At 34.0% G+C, this 18,963-nt stretch overlaps 1 protein-coding gene across 1 annotated transcript; it reads right to left on the bottom strand.

Annotated features, from left to right (window-relative positions):
- Positions 1–763: 763 nt before the first annotated feature.
- Positions 764–17,581, bottom strand: LOC136043254 (NFX1-type zinc finger-containing protein 1-like). Its single transcript, XM_065728185.1, has 4 exons — positions 17,322–17,581; positions 8,038–8,346; positions 3,621–4,094; positions 764–1,872 (listed from the first exon to the last, which is right to left on the bottom strand). Exons 1-4 carry the CDS (start codon positions 17,352–17,354, stop codon positions 1,348–1,350), a joined length of 1,341 nt encoding a protein of 446 aa, XP_065584257.1. The 5' UTR covers positions 17,355–17,581; the 3' UTR covers positions 764–1,347.
- Between the last annotated feature and the right edge of the window lie 1,382 nt (positions 17,582–18,963).

Genomic DNA, 18,963 nt, shown 5'->3' with positions numbered 1-18,963 from the left:
TTTTTAGTTTTTTTAGTTTTTTAGCTTTTTTATTTTTTTTATTAGTTTTTAGTTTTTTTTGTAGTTTTTGCCTTTTTTTAGTTTTTTCAGTTTTGACGTCACCTGATCCAGTTTTTTCAGGTGACGTCACCTGATCCATCCACAGACAGACAGACAGACAACTTATTTTTATACATATAGATATATATATATATATATATATATATATATATATATATATATATATATATATATATATATATATATATATATATATATATATATATATGTGTGTTTGTGTGTTTGTGATTAATTATTATAATAAGCCAATTCTTTTGATATATGCATATATATATATATATATATATATATATATATATATATATATATATATATATATATATATATATATATATATATATATATATATATATATATATATATATATATATATATATATATATATATATATATATATATATATATGTATATATGTTAATATCAAAATTCCATTTTTAACATTTTGGTTAGTACTGAGGTTTGTCGCTCTTTACTTGCAGTTGGTTATCACGAATTAGTTCTTTTCAGAATCTTGGCTGGAATGGCAATTTTCTTAATTTTAATTTTGTGAAAAATATAAATATATATTCCTTGAAATATCAACTGTTTTTAATAAGCCAAAAACGATGCTGTGGCAATAAAAAGTCTTCAAGGTGTCACCTATAGCCTGTTTGTAATAAAGAAATAATTATTGACTTTATACCTGATTGTCTATTTAAGTTTCATGTAGCCCTTTAGTTTCATGTAGATTAATTAACGAATGTTTTCAAATGACCCTATTTTTCTTTTTAGATGTATTATAAGGGAATAATGAAATAGTTGCTACAAAAAAATAGGTTAATTGAATACTAGGTTGAGCTTAGGGAAAATTATAGCACGGTAGACTAAATTTTTGCTTAGAGGTCCTAATTCATAATATAAAAGAAATGTGGACAACAGACTGTTTTTATACGCGGTGTACATACGGTGTTAGAAGTTTGTTGAAAGGACAGTGAAATTACGAATGTCAGGCTAGTAAAAGTTATAAGGTATGAAGGGGTTAAAGTATTAGTAAAATATACTTTAGTGATAAGGGGAAACTTTCAATAATTAATCAAGATTTGATTGTTTTACTTGTAGTTTTCCTTCTTTTATCGATCTATTTATTTTGTTTGTATTAAATTTCAAAAATATTTTCAATAGCATATATCGGAAATTCAGGAATAGGTTACGGCATAAATAAGTGACCATGTTTTCCACACTAATTTGATAAGACATTACAGTATCCTCCAAAAATTAGAAAACAGATCGTTCTGTTCAAAGTGATATTTAACCTGAATGTTTATTTTTGCTTAGCTCTTTATTTTTCTCTTTAAGAAATATTACCTGATTTTTAGAATCATCGAAGGATTTACTCAAGTCAACATATTCTTGAACTCTATAACATGGCTTAGTGATGGTATGCTGGCATTCTGGTAAAACCTGCTTACACTCAACGGTGCATATGTACTTTTGAATCTCTGCCCCACATTCTAGTCTAGCCTCATGCCCACAGGGTAATATAGCCGTGACGAAGTGGATCTTGGAATCTCTTTGAGCAAAACAAGAGGTAGTGATGGTATGCTGGCATTTTGGGAAAACCTGCTTAACCTCAACAGTACAAATGTGCTTTTCAATATCTGCCCCACATTCCATTCTAGTCTCATGTCCGCAAGGTAATGCAGCTTTGATGGTGACCTCACATTTCATACAATCTTCAGAGCATAATCGGCGACATTGATGATCTCCTTTGCATCCTTTGTTTTTCTTTTCACATTTCTTTTTGCAGACGTATTTCTTATGTTCAGGATCGTCCTAAGAATTTAAATAAAGAAAAATTAAAATAGAAACAAGAAATATCCAATGGAAATAAAAATGTTAAATTATTCTATTCACCCTTGTTTCCAGGAATACCTAGAGAAACAATTTTTCTGTAGAGAAAAAATTCTGTTTTGAAAAATGCAAAATGTAGGAACCCGTATTATATCCCTCGAAGAACCCAGATATCTCTTACCTGGAAATCATAGCCATTTAGTAATCTTGAATTATTTTGTGAAGAGATTATCTTTTTGGACGACGGGGGGGGGAGTCAGATGGGTAATTTCGTCAAACAGTAATAAAAAGAAGAAAAAACTCTAACAATATCAAAATGACGATTAATTGTGATAAAATCATCAAAATCATAAAGTATCAGGGGTCAGGCCTTTAAGTCTTGATCTATGTATTATCCAACCCAAAATTCAAATAATATAAAAGACAAAACTTCTGAAACGAAGCAAATATCTAAGAAGATGAATTAACCCAGTTTGCCAAATAAAAAAATAAATAGGAAGCATTAGTTCAGGAACTAAGGCTTCATCGGCATTGAAACAAATTCTTATGCGTTCAAAGGACTATAGTTTTTCTCAAATTATACTTGGGATAGTGCTAAAAATGTAAACTGACAATATAAAAGAATATATAAAATACACAGTGAATTAAATATTTTGTAATCGAAAAATATAGAAAGAATGAAATTATTTGCTTCAAGGCAAAACCAACTATAGTTGAAAGTTTTAACTGTCAGCAATATATAGAATTTCTTGGATCCATCAAAATAACAATAGAAAATAATAGCTTGAAAGATAAATAGAAACTACACAGCGTTATTATAGTTTAAATTTCGAATAAGAGCTTAATATGTTCAAGAATGTAACTGAGAAAATACTGTGTTCGGAAATAAGAGCTTAATATGTTCGGGAATGTAGTAACGAAAAACCTTCAAATTCATACATTATACGAAACATTTATAAAATATCAAATGGTAAAAATCATTAAATAATTAAACAACTTCGATTTAAGACAGGAACCAGTTTTTGAATAACCACCAGGTTATTCAGTGTTTGAATACTGCAAACTTTTCGCCTATTGCAGAAATAACTTATTTTTTTACCGTATTTAATCTTTTCCATGACCTTTATTCTTATGTACTATTTCATGTTTACTCCCTTATGAATAGCTTAAGAACATGATTTTCTTAAAAACCCATAATCCGTTATTCATAAATCGTTTCTTAACAACGTTAAGCTGTCTATCAGTGGGGCCCCACATAATTGAAATAACTATGATGTTTCTTAAAGTTACATTTAGGCTGTAGTTAAATTAAGTAAAATATTCATCAAGTCTGTTTGATTTGTATTTATGGTCAATAAACTAAGTTCGTAATATATTCATCAGTTTATCGGAAAAGCATCATATCTTCATCTTCAGCTATTAACAGATAATTTAAACCATCCATGGTCCAGATTCATACCTGACTACCGTCAAAAGTGTTGGTCTTACAATCGTAATATTTGCACTAAGATTAATTTAGATGGAACAATCATAATAGCTAAGGCTTTAGGAAGTTTCTTTTGTAGTTTAAGACAATTTAAAAACAAGTAGTATTATTTTTTCCGGTTATTACATCAATTCTTTCCTTTTTGTTGGTCAAAATTAATTTTGCATCCCTTAAGCCAAGTCATTGTTATGTTCAATAAGAATTGAAAGGTCATCACAATGAATTTACAGAATGAAATACTTACATTTACGTGGCATTTTCTGGTACATTGGTGACCACAGGGTAATAAAATATTGCATTGCTTATAGCAAAAGGTAGAAAAATTGGCACACAGTTTTCTGTATTGGCAATGAAGTTGTATAAGATGACCACAATCTGGCAAAACTTCTTCAACCATAACATAGCACTTGTAGTCTAAACTATCAACAAAGCAGGGTAGCGTGGCTGTGTGGCCACAGGGTAAAGTTTTCTCAATTTTAATTGTGCATTTTTCACATTCTTCGAAACATTTCCTAGGACATCGATGCTTTTCAGAGCAGATATGTCGGTCACAAGTTTTGTTGCATTGATATTGAAGGTGATCTCGGTCGTCAAAATGACAGATTCTTTGGCATAAATGACCACAGTTCAAAATTGCGTAACATTTTTGCATACAACCTCCATCAGTAACAGCAGCAAAATCACTGGCATTTCTTACTTGAGTTACTGTATCATGAACCTGCAAAAATATTTAAGGAACAGTAACCGACTGGATAGGAAATTCTACGGAATCTTAATATTTATGAAATCTTAGATGTTAATGAAAATGTATTTTCCTTTTTATATATTTTGGTTTTAATACATTTTTTAGGGTTAAGCCCTAAAGACTTGTAAAGCTTGAAAAAAAATTCTGTCGCACGTATTTTGTAGGTAAAAGGATTTTCTTTCGTATTAAGTCTCAATTGGTTGGATAATTTAAATTTTCGAGGATAATTGTGTAGTATATATTATGCTATGTTAGTGAACTCTCAAATGTTAAGATAAGTGGCAACTAGGAGTGAAAGATGAATCACATAATCGAAATTATAGTTTTTTCTCCTAAATGAACCGGTAAGTGGTTTGACAAATGAAAAATATATTAAAAAAGAACCGCTTACCGCATATCTCGCATATATATGGGTTTTCAACTGTATGAGTTATTCTGTGTCAGGATAAATACGAAATTCGAGAAATTATATTTCTATGAAATATCATATGTCGGGACAAATAAGAGTCGATAAAATATTTTAGCCAAAAATTTGCTTTCACTTGGTTTAAACCCTTTTGCCTTCACTAGGTCCACTTTTCTCTAATTATTCGATTTACGAAAAAGCTGAATAAATATTTTTCAATTATTAGTTAATTCAGAGCTATCTTCTTTTACTAAAGTTTGAATTTTTTTCTGGTTTGAATTAGTATGGAGTCAAATGCAATGATAATGCCATCTGCTTTTGATAATTCTAGCAACCCTTCAATTATTTTGGGTGGGGCATCTTGTGCTTGCGTAAAAATCTAGTCAGCCATTTGTAAATTCAATTGGCAAACTGGCTTTTTAGGATTTATCATTCCTTGTAAGTTTGTGGGACATCCCAGATACCTTATATGCCTTACCTAATCTTAGTGTTGTGAATGTGCACTCCTAGATATAAACTATAAATTTTCAAATATTCCCTCGTTTGTATTTGACGGAGTGGAAAAGGAGCAGAATAGTGACCAATAAGAAGACTTCCTTCCTTTTAGACCTGTTATTCCCTTCTTAGAGTTTTCCTTTAATAAGCTCAGAAGGTTTAATTTCGCTATTGAGCTTTCAAAAGATTTGCATGTGGGGTATTTGCAAATACCAAATCTGGAAGTGACTAAAAGATATTTCTTTGAAATTTGGTGATGCGAAAAGTAAAACAGTTAAAAATAAATGTTTTAGAAAGTTCTTAGTTGCAAAAACGGTGAAAATGAGAATGTATAAGATTGTATGAATATTTCGATAATCTAAATTTGTAAGCAAAAATTCGAAATTTTTGGTAAAATTATCGAAGGTTTTCTAATATCATGATGATAAGAAAATAATATGGGGTTTCAATAATCTACGGCTTAGGAGTCAATAAAACAAAAATATGGTTTAAAAATAGCAAAAAGAAAGTTTCTGAAGAGTATGGTAATTTAAAGAGATATTACTACTGTGATTTGGTGTGAGGTATGCAACGAATATAAAGAAAAATGTTTGAAAACAATCTAATCAGCCTTTTAATTTGCATAGTGGTATAAAAGGCTTTTGACTGTTAGGATTTTGTGTGGTGTTTGCACAAATATGAATGTCAAGAAAAAATGGCTTGAAAAGAAGGCCTCTGACTAGTATGGTGGGATACGAATGGGCACAAATCTTGTTAAACTGGCTTTAAGAGCGCATAAAGAAAATTGGATGAAAAATGCGTTCAAAGCATTCATATCCGACTTTTCCCCTTAATATTAACTTTCCTGGACGTAGTCGGTAAAAGATTACAAGAAACACTTATGTGGCAACCTGTCAACTGAAATCCTCTTGGCACCTAAGTGAATAGCAACACTAATCACCAATATTCAACTGTAAGCACTGCTTACTTAAAATCCCCTGAAGATGTGCCAAACTCCAAAATTACTCTTTTTTTGTTTTTCTCTGCGAAAAAATTCACATAATTTTTTATATCAAACAGTTTGTGGTAACGAACTGTAGTAAGGAGCGACCCGGCTCAATAGTAACCAAAACAAAAAAAAAGGAATTTGTATACCAATAGCTACATCAAAAGAATCGCATTTTAATGCTGACTTTACATATATAAGTTTCATCAAGTTTATTCTTACCCATAAAAAGTTACGAGCCTGAGACAATTTGCCTCATCTTAGAAAATAGGGGGAAACAACCATTAAAAGTCATAGAATTTTTTGCCAGAAGGCATATCACGGATGAATGTTTATTTTAATTTATTTTTATTTTTTTTCAAGGGTAAATGTATCGACCCTGTGATTGTATCGACCCATTTTAACGGAAATGAAAAGTTCTAGTGCCCTTTTTAAGTGACCAAAAAAATTGGAGGGCACCTAGGCCCCCTCCCTCGCTAATTATTTTCCCAAAGTCACCGGATCAAAATTCTGAGAGAGCCATTTTATTCAACGTAGTCAAAAAACCTTATAACTATGTCTTTGGGGACGACTTACTCCCTCATAGTCCCCGTGGGAGGGGCTACAAGTTGCAAACTTTGGCCAGTGCTTACATATAGTAATGGTTATTTGGAAGTGTACAAACGTTTTCAGGGGGATTTTTAGGGGGGGGGGGGCTGAGAAGAGGGGTATATGTTGGGGGAACTTTCATTGGATGAATTTGTCATGGGGAAAGAAACTTTTCATGCAGGGAGCGCAGGATTTTCTAGCATTATTTAAAAAAAATGAAAAAATAAATTTAAAAAAGTTTTTTCAACTGAAAGTAAGGAGAAGCATTAAAACTTAAAACGAACAGAACATAGTACGCTTATGATGGGCTCGCCCCCTCCTAATACCCCGCTCTTTACACAACTGTATTTTTAGTAATTTCAACTATTTATTCTACGGCTTTTGTGATTCAGGGGGTTATTCTTAAGAAACTGGGACAAAATTTAAGCTTTAGTGTAAGGAGCGAGGTACTGACGAGGGAGAGAACCTTCCATATACGTAATAAAAGCATGACAATACAGAAATTTGTTACGTAAGCTAATTTATAAGTTATGTGTATCTTTCACTAATAAAAACATTCGTAAACCATTAGTTCTAGTTGCCTTTTTAAGTAACCAAAAAATCGGAGGGCAACTAGGCCTCCTCCCCCGCTCCTTTTTTTCTCAAAATCATTCGATCAAAATTATGAGAAAGCCATTTAGCCAAAAAATAAATAAGTAAATTTCGTTTTAATTATTCATCTGCGGAGAGCCAAAATCAAAACATGCATTGATTCAAAAATGTTCAGAAATTAAATTAAAAAAAACAAGTTTTTTTAACGGAAAGTAAGGAGCAGTATTAAAACTTAAAACGAACAGAAATTACTTCGTATATGAAAGGTGCTGCTTCCTCGTGAACTCCCCGCTCTTTACGCTAAAGTTTTTTCCTGTTTTAATAAGTAGAGTTAAGAGAAAGACTGAAACTTTAGCGTAAAGAGCAGGGCGTTCATGAGAAAGCAGCCCCTTTCATATGCGAAGTAATTTCTGTTCGTTTTAAGTTTTAATGCCGCTCCTTACTTTCCGTTAAAAAAACTTGTTTTTTTTTTAGTTAATTTTGGAAAAGATTGAATTTTGTGCTTGTATTTCCCTTCAACTACTCTTTGTTATCCTGCATTTTCCAGGGTTAGCAGGTGGCCACTATCCTACAATTTATTCAGACCGTTTTAAGTATTAATCCTACTAGCCTCTGACCTCATTCACATCTCATGAAATGCAAGGGATAAGTAATTCGACTTGTCAGATAGACAGTGTTGGAATGCTCAAACGCAATCTAAAGTACACAGATTAAGCACTTCATCGTCTCTGACCTTACAAGTAACTAAAACTCATTACCTCAATCTCCTTGTCTTCGAACACTTGTTATACAAGAGGAAGAAAATATGATTTTTGTTCGATTTTGAGGTTCTACAAAGTGAATCCAATTACCTGACAAACCAGGTCCAGTTGATTCCCAATTTTTTTCATGTCATTTAAAGTGGTGTAAATTCTATTCCATAGCTCGGATTGTGACTTCAAGCACTCTATATTACCAATCATATACAGTCCATGTTTGGCATGAGATAGGCCAGAACATACTCTGTTTACATAACTGTTTACTGTTGATAGAAAATCTATATTGGAGTCTTTATTTGACCCAACCAGGGACAGAATAATGATGTCGTCCTTCTCACCCAGATAATTGCCAACCACTGATATTCTTATTTTGCTTAGGTTTTCAAAAGATTTCTTTTGCAGCTATAAAAAACATAGATATTAAAAATAATATATATAAAACAATAGTTAGACTGTACAAAATAAAAATGTAACAAATGAAGAGCTAAGGCGCATTGAAGTAAAGACGAAACAGTGTAGGCTATTCCAATGATCTACAAGTTCTTGCTCTTCTATCGCAGCAAAAAATACAAAAGAATTGAAAACTAGGGTAGCAGAAACGTATTTTTTTTTACAAAGTAATAATATTGATATCATTGTTTGTTGATAATTTTATATATTTCATTTTATAATTATAATTCATAAATTTTAATAGATCGATAAAAGGGGACACATACACCGGTTACTGTCGATAAGAAACCTTTATTCCAGTCTTTGTTTGACCTAACCAGGCAACAAATAATCATACCATTCTCATTTCCTTGGTGATTGCCAAGCAATAGTATCTTAATTTCTTTCTAGGTTTTGAAGGATTCTTTTCGCTTCTAAAAGGAAGAAAACCATAGATAAAAATAGATAGTTATTACAAATAATTTGACAATTTAAAAAAAGCATCAGACAATAGAATTGTTGATAATATCATTACATAGTCATTAAACCAATAAAGAGTTATTCTATTATTGAACAATGTAATTCTATTAAATACAGAACTAGATATACTAATCCAATTGCTTCTCAGCACAACGTGTAGCCAAAGAGGAACTAAAGTTTTATTTATGATACTAACATACATACAATCAAATTTTAGATGAAATTTCCCAAAATCAAATATTTATCAAGTTGAAAGTCACCCATCGACAGCTGCGAGCCAGTGAAAATTTGCATGCTTTTTGCCAGTAATATTGACAAGACTCATATTGTAAAATTTAACCTATTAAAGTCTCCTGTTGTGGAAATTGTAATGTTCTATCTATGTAAACCACAGACATTAGTATTTTATTGAGGATTCAGATCACAAATAAATACTTTTTCTCGTAGGAATGATCATGCACCAACTGTTTTGGAAAATCAAGTTTAGGCTCAACTGAAAGAAAATACAGAATTATAGTGCTCTTCTTAGACAGTCAGAGATATTGCCAAAGCGAAGTGGCAGTTCCTGCCACTTTTTTGGTAAAATATCATCATAATGAGGATTAAGTTGCTCTAGGTAGAATATTTTGAGATAGCTAGAAGATTCATTCATCAAAACTGTGTATTGAGCCTCCCATTTTTGGAAGCAGTAGCGTTCTTTGGTGGTGTCCGAAAGATTGTCCATACTAAAAGATGATAAATGTAGAACTACTTGTTGAAGCTTCAGTTCGGAAAGTTAGATCGATTGATTTTTTTTATAAGAAGGACTGGTAGATTTACATTGACAGAGGAGCGGTTTTCCTGTTTCTTTTGACAATTCTTATAGGGCCACTACTTCTGAAGCTTTTTGACATTTTTAAGATACTTAAAGCCATCAAAACCAAAATTGGAGCTGTATTCCAGTCATCCCACGCATTATTTGTGATAAATAATTCTCAACCAAAATCCTCAAATCTTGGTCTGAAATTACTCTAGCTTGACCACTTGCGGGTGAATCTTCCAGATTAAAATCTCTAGAAACAAGTTTTACAAATCAGTGTCCAACACTGTGTTCATTAACACTGGTGTTGCCAAATGCCTGGTTAATTCTTCAGACTGTCTTAGCAGCACTATTGTTCAAGTTGGGTTGGTGAAAACGTTAGTCGGAAATCGCAGAACGACATTACGTGGTCGTTTAAAAACGTTCTATCGTTTAAAATACAAGTCAAAACAAAATATTAAATACGTATCCAGATGTAGAGGTGCAAAAATATATGGCACTACAACGGACACAGTTTTTGAAATAGCCAAAAGTTTTTTGGTGCTTTATTTCAGTTTAGACGAAAAAAGCAATTGACACTTTTGAGTTTTTTATGTTGCATCATTTATAATGAGAGTTCACCAGTCTACACAGAACTGTAATTTTCTTCAGCTACCGTGTATACATAAAAAAATGAAAGCTAATGCAGTTCTGGAGTACGCAAGAGCTTATTGGAAATCTAAGACGGCGTATGGCTTATGTTCCAAGACTTTTTGCGTATATAAAGTTTCAATAGCGCAAAAATGGAAAAATTAAGAAAAAGGATTAAATTTGAGCCAGACGAACTTTTATTTTAGAAAATCCAAGAAAAGGGTAGAGAGTTAAAAGATAAGACTGATTGAATGCGTGTGGGCTCTTCCTATGGTAACATGCCAATTTACAAATGGTAAAATTAAAGGATGCCGTACCAGACCCATAAGGTCCGAACTGGTGGTGCTGATCTCTGTCTCAAGGCTCTTCAGCCAGAAAGTGCAATGAGGGGATGAGGGCCAGCCATCCTGTGCTTTTGCATTCCCTTCATGTTTGCCTTCCCCAGATTTCTCCAGGTACCCATTTAGAGCTGGATTGACTCTGGTTGAGCTTACAGAGTCACGCCACTGACCCCGTCCCAAACACAATAATTGGGTACACTAGGATTTAAACCCCGCTCTCTCGGACAAAGGATCCTAAATCCAGCACACCAATCCACTCGGCCAAAACATACCAATATGAAAAGAATTAATCATGCATTAAATAATTTTCATGTTCTTGAGTAATGTTTAGCCAAAACAAAGTCCTTCAATAACAAAAAAGGGCATGGTTTAACCCAAAACTAGTCATGAACCTTCAGTTGCTTTCAAAGGCAGCACAATAGCACTACTTAAGTTAAGAGCGAAGAGGGTACAATGTTTTATCTATTTATTTTCTTGTTTTGTTTTTTATAGACCTGGGCATTTCGTATAGAGAAGTTGTCGTTAAACTTCAAAAGTCACCATTTAATATGAAATCCAGGGGGCTAGTGTTCTTTTTTAATAAGTTAAAAGTAGTTGGAGGGCAACCGACCCTCCTCCAATTCCCATCATTTCACCAAACACATCTAGTCAAAATTTTGAGATGACCATCTTGTTCAACGTAGTTCAAAGGTCCACAAATTATGTCTCTGACAATGATACCCCCACAACCCTTTGGGCAAGGGTTTTAAGTTTTGGCCTGAAGATATATAAGGTTTTTATACAAATGGCGGTCATATAAGCTTCGGAAGGATCTCATTGGATTGGTAATTAGAAGTTTTAACGCGCTTTTTAGGAGTCAAAAGTTATTGGAGGGTAACCCCCCTTCCTAGGCCATCGTTACCATGAACACATCCATTCAAAATTTTCAAATAATCATTTTGTTCAGCATAGTTGAAAGGTCAGGATATTATGTCTTTGAGGATGACCAAAACCTCTCCCCCAGAGAGCCCAAAGGGTAAGGGTTGTAAGATATGCCCTGGGGGCACATATGATTTTTCTTATAGAAAATGGGGTTGTATATGCTACGGAGAGGGCTTATTAGACTGGCAATCAGAAATTCAAGCATTCTTTTTAAGAATCATAGTGATCGATGGGCAACTACCCCCCACCTCCCCCACCCATCATTTTCTCAAACACATCCAATTAAAGTTTTGATCCAACCATTTGGTTCAGCATAGTTAAAAGGTCCTGAAAGTATGTCTTTTAGGATACCCCCCCCCCTCCAAAGCCATCACAGCAGTGGTTGCAAGTTAAGCCCTGGGGGCATATAAGGTATTTCTAGAAGGGTGGTCGTATAAGCTTCGGGGGAGGCTTATTGGATTGGTAATAAGAAGCTTTCGTACCCTTTTTAAGAGTCAAAGGGATCGAGGGGTATCGATCCCCAACTTCCATCATCCCCCCGCACATCTAGAAGAATTTTGAGGTAGGCATTTTGCTCAGTGTAGTTAAAAGGTCCAACAATTGTGTATTTGAAGATGAAAACCCTCCAAAAGCCTCAAGGCAAAGGCTGTAACTTATGCCCGGGGCAAAAAAGGTTTAAACGGAAAGGGCGAGGGCGTGAACTTCGGAGAAGGCTCATTCGATAAGATATCAGAAAATATATTCCCCATTTTCAGTGCCAAGATGATCAGAGGGAAACTAGCCCCCCTCCCCCTTACGGTCCATTTTCCTGAAATACATCTGATGGAAATTTTGAGATAGCTATTTGATCAAAAGCTGTCATAAGATCATATAACAAGGTAGTTATCTTTTATGGCCACCATACTTAGGTTCTTGGTCTGAAAGAATCAGTTTCTTTATGTAGTTTCTTTCAGCTTAGCGTGAGAGAGGGTATATACACTACAATGTGGGTGTATTTTAATTAAATATTCTAGTTTGTATTTTGGTTGAGTTAGGTTAGAAACAATTGAATATAATCTAGTCTAGGGGACTTAATTTCTATAAATCACCGTTGTGGCTTCCATAATTTGGTTACTAATATATTCTATTTTTATCGTACTTAGTTATATTTTTATTAGGGTTAACCTAACTTTACTTCTTAAGTGTGGTGGCTATAACAAATGAGTACCCAAGGCCTTTTGGGTTGACACAACCCCCCAGAGTCTAGGGGCAGGAAAATACAAGTTATACCCCAGGGGCATATAAGCGTTTTATGAAAGAGATGGTTGTGTGAACTTTAGAGGAAGCTCATTTTATTAGAAATGCATAGTTCTGGTGTTTTTGTAAGAGGCTCAATTGATAGAGGGCAACTAGCTACTTCCCTGTCACTTTTTTCTCCTCAAACACATCTGATCAAAATTGTAAGATAGCCATTTTTTCACAATAATCTATAGAGCACACAGCAATGGTTTCAGGGTGGACACAACCCTCAAGAGCCCAGGGTTAAGGGTTTTAAGCTATACCCTGGGCATAAAAATTTCTAATGGAACAGATGGTTGTATTAACTCCGGATCGGATGTGGCTCATTTTTATTAAGGTGAAAATTTTGGGGAAAGTGTAGGGGGTATTTTAACTAAAGGTAAAAAGTCTATGCATGTACGTTTTCAAAAGGGTACATATGCAATATCATAGGTAGAACTACTCTGAAATTTACTAAAAATATCATTGAAACATGTAAAGGAGCTAATTACATTCAGAACTAAAAGCTTCAGAGCCACTAAGAGTAAAAAGAGATCGAAGAGTAAGCAGAACTTCTCTCAAGCCCAATCATTTTTTCAACGACATTTAGTAAAAAATTCTAAGACTGCCATTTTGTTCAGCATAGTCGAACGGTCCAGCAACAATGTCCTTTGGAATGTTGGGCATATCAACCCCAAAGTTATGCAATTGGCTAAGTATGCTTTTCAATAAAAGTAAAGAGCTCCATTAAGCTAAAAATGAGCAGAAATAAAGTCAAATATTCTTCCAATCATAAAACTACCACAAATCACAATCTATAAATAAATTCTCAAAATGAACAGGAATTGCAATAAATAGTCAAGTTAAAATCAAAAAGAGCAAAAACTAACATCAGTAGGGGTGATAACCCCGCAAGCCTTCTCAAGACCAGAACATAATTTGCACCTTACTGAAAAAGCAAAAAAAAATGACTGCGGATTCTCAGTTTAATTTAAATATATGGATATTTATTCCTTAAGGTTTTTAACAATTTTTTATGTATTAAAATAACAAATTGAAATTGTTATGAGCCCATTTAGTTTTCAGCAAAGCAGAAATAATGTTCTGGTTTTGAGAAGGCATGGAGCCTTACTTCCTTTTGAGTTTCATTTATTTATTTATAGTGATTTGCAGTAGTTTAACGTTTGGAAGATTTATTTAACTTTAAGTCTGCTTATTTTTTATTAATGGACCTCTTTAATTTTTTTTAAACTTGATTTGTGGAAAAAGTTTTCTAAAATATTCACATAAAGAGATGTCTAACGGTAACTTTGTAGAACGGAAATAAAATTGAGGGATAACTCTTTTGCCAGTTCGACTGAACTGCTCCCAAAAGGAGGCAAATGTTAATATTTGGGTTACAGCAAACACATTTTATATCCCTCCTAGAATTGACAGCTTATATCTAGTTTTACTCAAAACAGGAAGTTCGTACCTCCATTATAGTCTTTCAAAGATTCAAACAGAAAAGATCTGGCTTGCTTTAAGCTAGTACCCATTGGTTGGTCAGTTCGGTTGTACTACAGTTTAGGTCATACTACACTAACCTCATTTATTTCAGGGTCAAATGTAAGACCAGTGTTTTCATACTCATAATTTGAAATGTGAAAGCTCTCTTCTATCATACCATAAGCTTTACTTTGTTTCATTCGGATAATTATCCAGTGACAGAAGATAACCTCTAAAAGTAAAAATTTGGTACCCTTTTTTTTGGTTCACCTGTCGAATACCTATTTCAGGTCACGAGAATCTACACAAACATATTCATTTAATTGAGCCGAATAATTTTGTTTAAAAGAGGTACAGGTGGTGAAAAATCTGTAGTAGAATATTCTGTCCACTACTTCAGAAGTTTAGGCGTCGAGGGATAGGGTCCCCTTTCTCTTTATTTAGAAATTTGTTAGTTGCATTAAGTTTATTTTTCAGAGAAACTATCAACTGCAGTGGCCTATTGATTTTATACCATAGAATAATATAAAGGACCAGAGTCTGACTTCTCGGATTCACTCCATAAGCTTTATACTTTAGATAAATGACTGGCAGTCACCAAATCGGTGTTCAAGGAACTATCTAGGTAATTCTAAAGAGATACAAAGTAGAGGTGGCTCACACTGTGCAAGGGATGGGTAATCTCTAAGCAGTTTCAGAAAGAATCGTTTTTCACTTTGATGAAAATCCCTGTTTGTTTGAAGTAGCTGAAACAGCTCTTTTACTTTAGTAAGAATATCGTCTATCGTGCAAATATAAACAGCGATGTCAATTTTGTCCCAATCAGATTTGTGACGCCTTTTTGTTTTGACAATACTAATAATAAAGATGGGTTCCATTTAAAATGTAAAGGTAAGTGGCAAATGGACAGAAGTACATTTAACAGTAACCACATGGCTCAAACTTAATTCTCTGGTTCCATGATAATGAAAGAGAAAGTCTAGACAGCTGATGAAATCCGAGTTGCTTATGTAGATAACATTTTGTAATTTTCAGTGGCTTGATACTAAGGTAGAGCAGGTAGATGCAGGAAGGACCGAGCGTTAGAAATTTAAGCGACGTTGCATTTAAAATCAATGCTATTTGTCAGAGGGGTCATGAATAACTTTCACTACAGGCCCTACTAAATCTCTCGTCAGAAACCAGGTCACAATAATCAGTCGGCGTGGAAGCAGAAAATATACTGGTCTAGCCGACTTTCACAACAACAAAGGGTTTCGTGAATCATGGAGAACTCACAAGCACTGAAATACCCCAAGAGGGCTCCAATCTTCTGAATCAAGCTGTTGAAATTGCAAAGTCCAGATAATAGGAGCAAAAAGTCTTACCTGCAGAACTCTCAAAATTACCACCGGTTTAATAAGTCCTTCCAGTGACTGGTTTAAGATGAAATACAAGGACTCTGTAATACTTACATTATATACAAATTTCGTACATAATTAAAAATCTCGTTCAGAATTATGGTGAGAGTCCCTGTTATCTCTCCAAGAATAATTTGAACCTTCTCAGGTGTATAGATAACTAATTTGGGAAGAAAAGTCTTTCTTTTACGCATAAATCACTTTTCATAAAATCTGGGACAATGTCCTGTAGTAAAATAAACATACGACAAAAATTGGTTGACCTTGAATGAATTGTAACAAAATAAACTTTTATACCATTTGAAAAAAAGAACGCGGTTATCTACATTTCCAAAATGGGCATAGCTACTCCTAGACAGAATGGGTCAAATTGACGGTTGAAATGCGAAAGAAAAGGCAAAAGGCTAAGAGTTCACAATGCGATGACGCATAGAAAAGATGTCTTCTATGGGGTCGTAATTACAGAAATGAATGTGAAAGTGGTCCTTCACTAGTATAACAGGGGTAGTTTTGGTATTTTTAATTTAGTGTTTAAAATGGGGGGGGGGTATCTCTAAATTGCAATGACAAATCCTATTTGAGTGATTAAAGGGTTCTTTCTAGGGTGTTCTTAATCTTAGATAATGAAAAGGGGAAAGAAAGTACTTGGAACCTACCAAAAACTGACACCTATGTCAGCGTTAAAAAATAGAAATCGTAACAATTAAAAATAATATCTTTTCTCTGAGTGCCAAAGTTAGTAATAGGTCTTGTTGCCATGCTTTTCAACCTTTCCCTCGTGGTACGAGGGAAAAGGCGGCAAAAAAAATCATGAAAATTTGGTGGAGGAAATAACTTTTATAGAGTTGTCGGTGATGAAAAAGAAACGGAAATAAACATGAAAATTCTCTCAAATAAATTTTACATTTGTCACAGGCTTGATATTTTTTCTGTATCAATTGAGCTCGGTAATTAGTTATTAACCTTTGAAATTACACTAGCCAATATTACTTATTTCCATTTAATGGAAACGCATCAGTCAAGATCGATGGAAACAGAGCAGTCGATGGAAACAGAACACTCAATGGAAACAGATAAGTCAAGCTTTAGATGTAGTACCGTGATATGGTTGGCATAATTCTGCAGTTCCATAGTCTGCAAACTATAGAGCACTCAAAAAGGCAGTAGACAGTAGGTTGTCAGCAGACATGTTATAGAACTGGAATTTACTAAGGCATTTAAAACATCTTGAGGGCTTAGTGGTTGTGGCAGAATTAAAGAATTTTAGATGACTTCTTTGGGTTATGTTATATTCTGCTAAGGATTACTAAGGATTGTGTCACGTAAAAGATCATGTTTTCAGACATAAATCATAAGTAACCCTCACAACAGCCAAGAGAGCTGGCTCACCAAACATCAAGTACATGGATCCCAGCCTAATCTTCTAGAGCTTGTTGTTTTTTGCAAAAACATTCAATTATACCAGAAAGAGACTGCCTCCAAACTGATTATGTGCTGTTTCCTTCACTACTCTTTGACAAAGATGGGCACATTTGGAGACCAAACAAGTCGGACCTTGCAAAACATTTATTTGAAGCCTATACAGATGTAAATAACCTGTGCTCAAATAAAAACGAACTACTAGGATACTACCTTAGTGTTTTGGATGATGGAGCTCTTCTTCATAGACTTCAGTGGAAGATTGGAAGTATATTTTAATGACACTCGACAAGTGCTTGGTATTTATCAAAAGTCGATACTGACAATCTACAGCTATTGATATGAGGGAGGACCTACAATAAATGACTAAACATAAAGTAGGTATGTGAAATTTAATGGTAGAGGGGTGCTATTTACTGCGATCTTTAAATTACAACGAGAAATTTATATCTAATAAAATCAATAAAGTGAGGTTCATCTTCATGCTGAGTCAAAGATTATGACAAAGGAGGACCGAGACTGTTCGAGGAAAGGCCAAGCGGATTTGAATATCGTTAAAATCCTGTTGAGGAGTGTAATGTTCTTCCTACGTTAGTAGTTGGTGATGATACTGACTTACTCTTTATTTTACTATTTCAAGTAAATTGTGATTCAAACAAAATATATTATTCTCCAGAAGCAAAACAAGGCACTTTGGTGTTGCGTAAGATATACACACAATTAAACTTGCTTGGGAATAGAAACCCATACTTTTCTGCCGGTCACTACTTAGCCTGCGATACCAAAACCTATATACACGGTGTTGGGAAAGGAAAGACTATAGAAATTTAAAACGAAAACAAGGTGTCTTGATGAAGATCTCAAGTTTTTCTGAAGGCAAGCACAAACAGCGAGATAGTTACTGCTGGAGAACATGCTTTATTGTTCATGAATGAACACAAGAGTGATAGAGACCCAAACTCAGCACACAATCATATTTTCCAAGAGAAGATCTCAACATCTTCAAAATGTATGCATCTTCGAGACTTGTCATCCAAAAATTTATCTGCAAAGTCTTAATTGCTTCACGTTAACCATCAGGTTTTGAAGTGCAAATATCAGTCTCAACCCTCTTTAGTGTGGTCTCCGGTACAGTTTTGACTCTGACAATGACTTATTTATTTCCAGCTTCATAAAACCCTTATAAACTAAGGTAAAACGTACAACATATAGCCCCAGGCTCTGGGAGATGTTCGCAACTGTAGAGTCTATGTTATTTGATCTTGTTATCTGGGGTAGCGAATTCACGAAGGCATAGATACTAGATCTTTTGACTATTTTGAAACAAAATCACCATTTGCCGAATTTTGACCAATGATGACGAGAGGGTACATCTAAAAAGGGCGTTTCAACATCTCCCTCAATATACCATGAAAGTTTTCCTCGGATATTTAGTGAATAAATGAACTCAAACTCGAATATCCTGTAAACACTCATAATGCAAATAGTGTATTGTGATTGTTCTCAGCATCTCTCTCTACTTTTCTCGAAGTTCTACCTTAATGCCTTAAGCCTTTTTGGCTTATATTCAATAAAATAGGTCTCCCGAAATCCTGATTACATCTATTTGGGGAATGAGGAGGAAGGAAAGGGATGGGGATGGGGGCTGGATACCTCAAATCTCTGTAATATACATTTACACTTGAAAAAGCACTAAAACTGTTCGTTTAAGATCGAATGAGCCACTTTTGAAGGTTATATTATTACCCCTTCCGTATGAAGTAGCTCAGATATAAGAAAAAAATCCGTAATCAAAATAAAATATCAACTAACAGAATTAAATGCAAATATCTTTCAAAATGTGAAGTAACTGATA

The sequence above is a fragment of the Artemia franciscana genome, unplaced genomic scaffold, assembly GCF_032884065.1.
Source record: "Artemia franciscana unplaced genomic scaffold, ASM3288406v1 Scaffold_3987, whole genome shotgun sequence".
Lineage (NCBI taxonomy): Eukaryota > Metazoa > Arthropoda > Branchiopoda > Anostraca > Artemiidae > Artemia > Artemia franciscana.
This window is presented reverse-complemented; position numbering and strand designations above follow the sequence as displayed.

Coding starts and splice junctions, on each gene's coding strand:
- LOC136043254 (XM_065728185.1), bottom strand. CDS start 17,354: ATGAAGAAGAGCTCCATCATCCAAAACACTAAG. Junction 4,095..8,037: donor AACTGGACCTGGTTTGTCAG/GTAATTGGATTC, acceptor ATATTTTTGCAG/GTTCATGATACAGTAACTCA. Junction 1,873..3,620: donor CCAGAAAATGCCACGTAAAT/GTAAGTATTTCA, acceptor TTAAATTCTTAG/GACGATCCTGAACATAAGAA.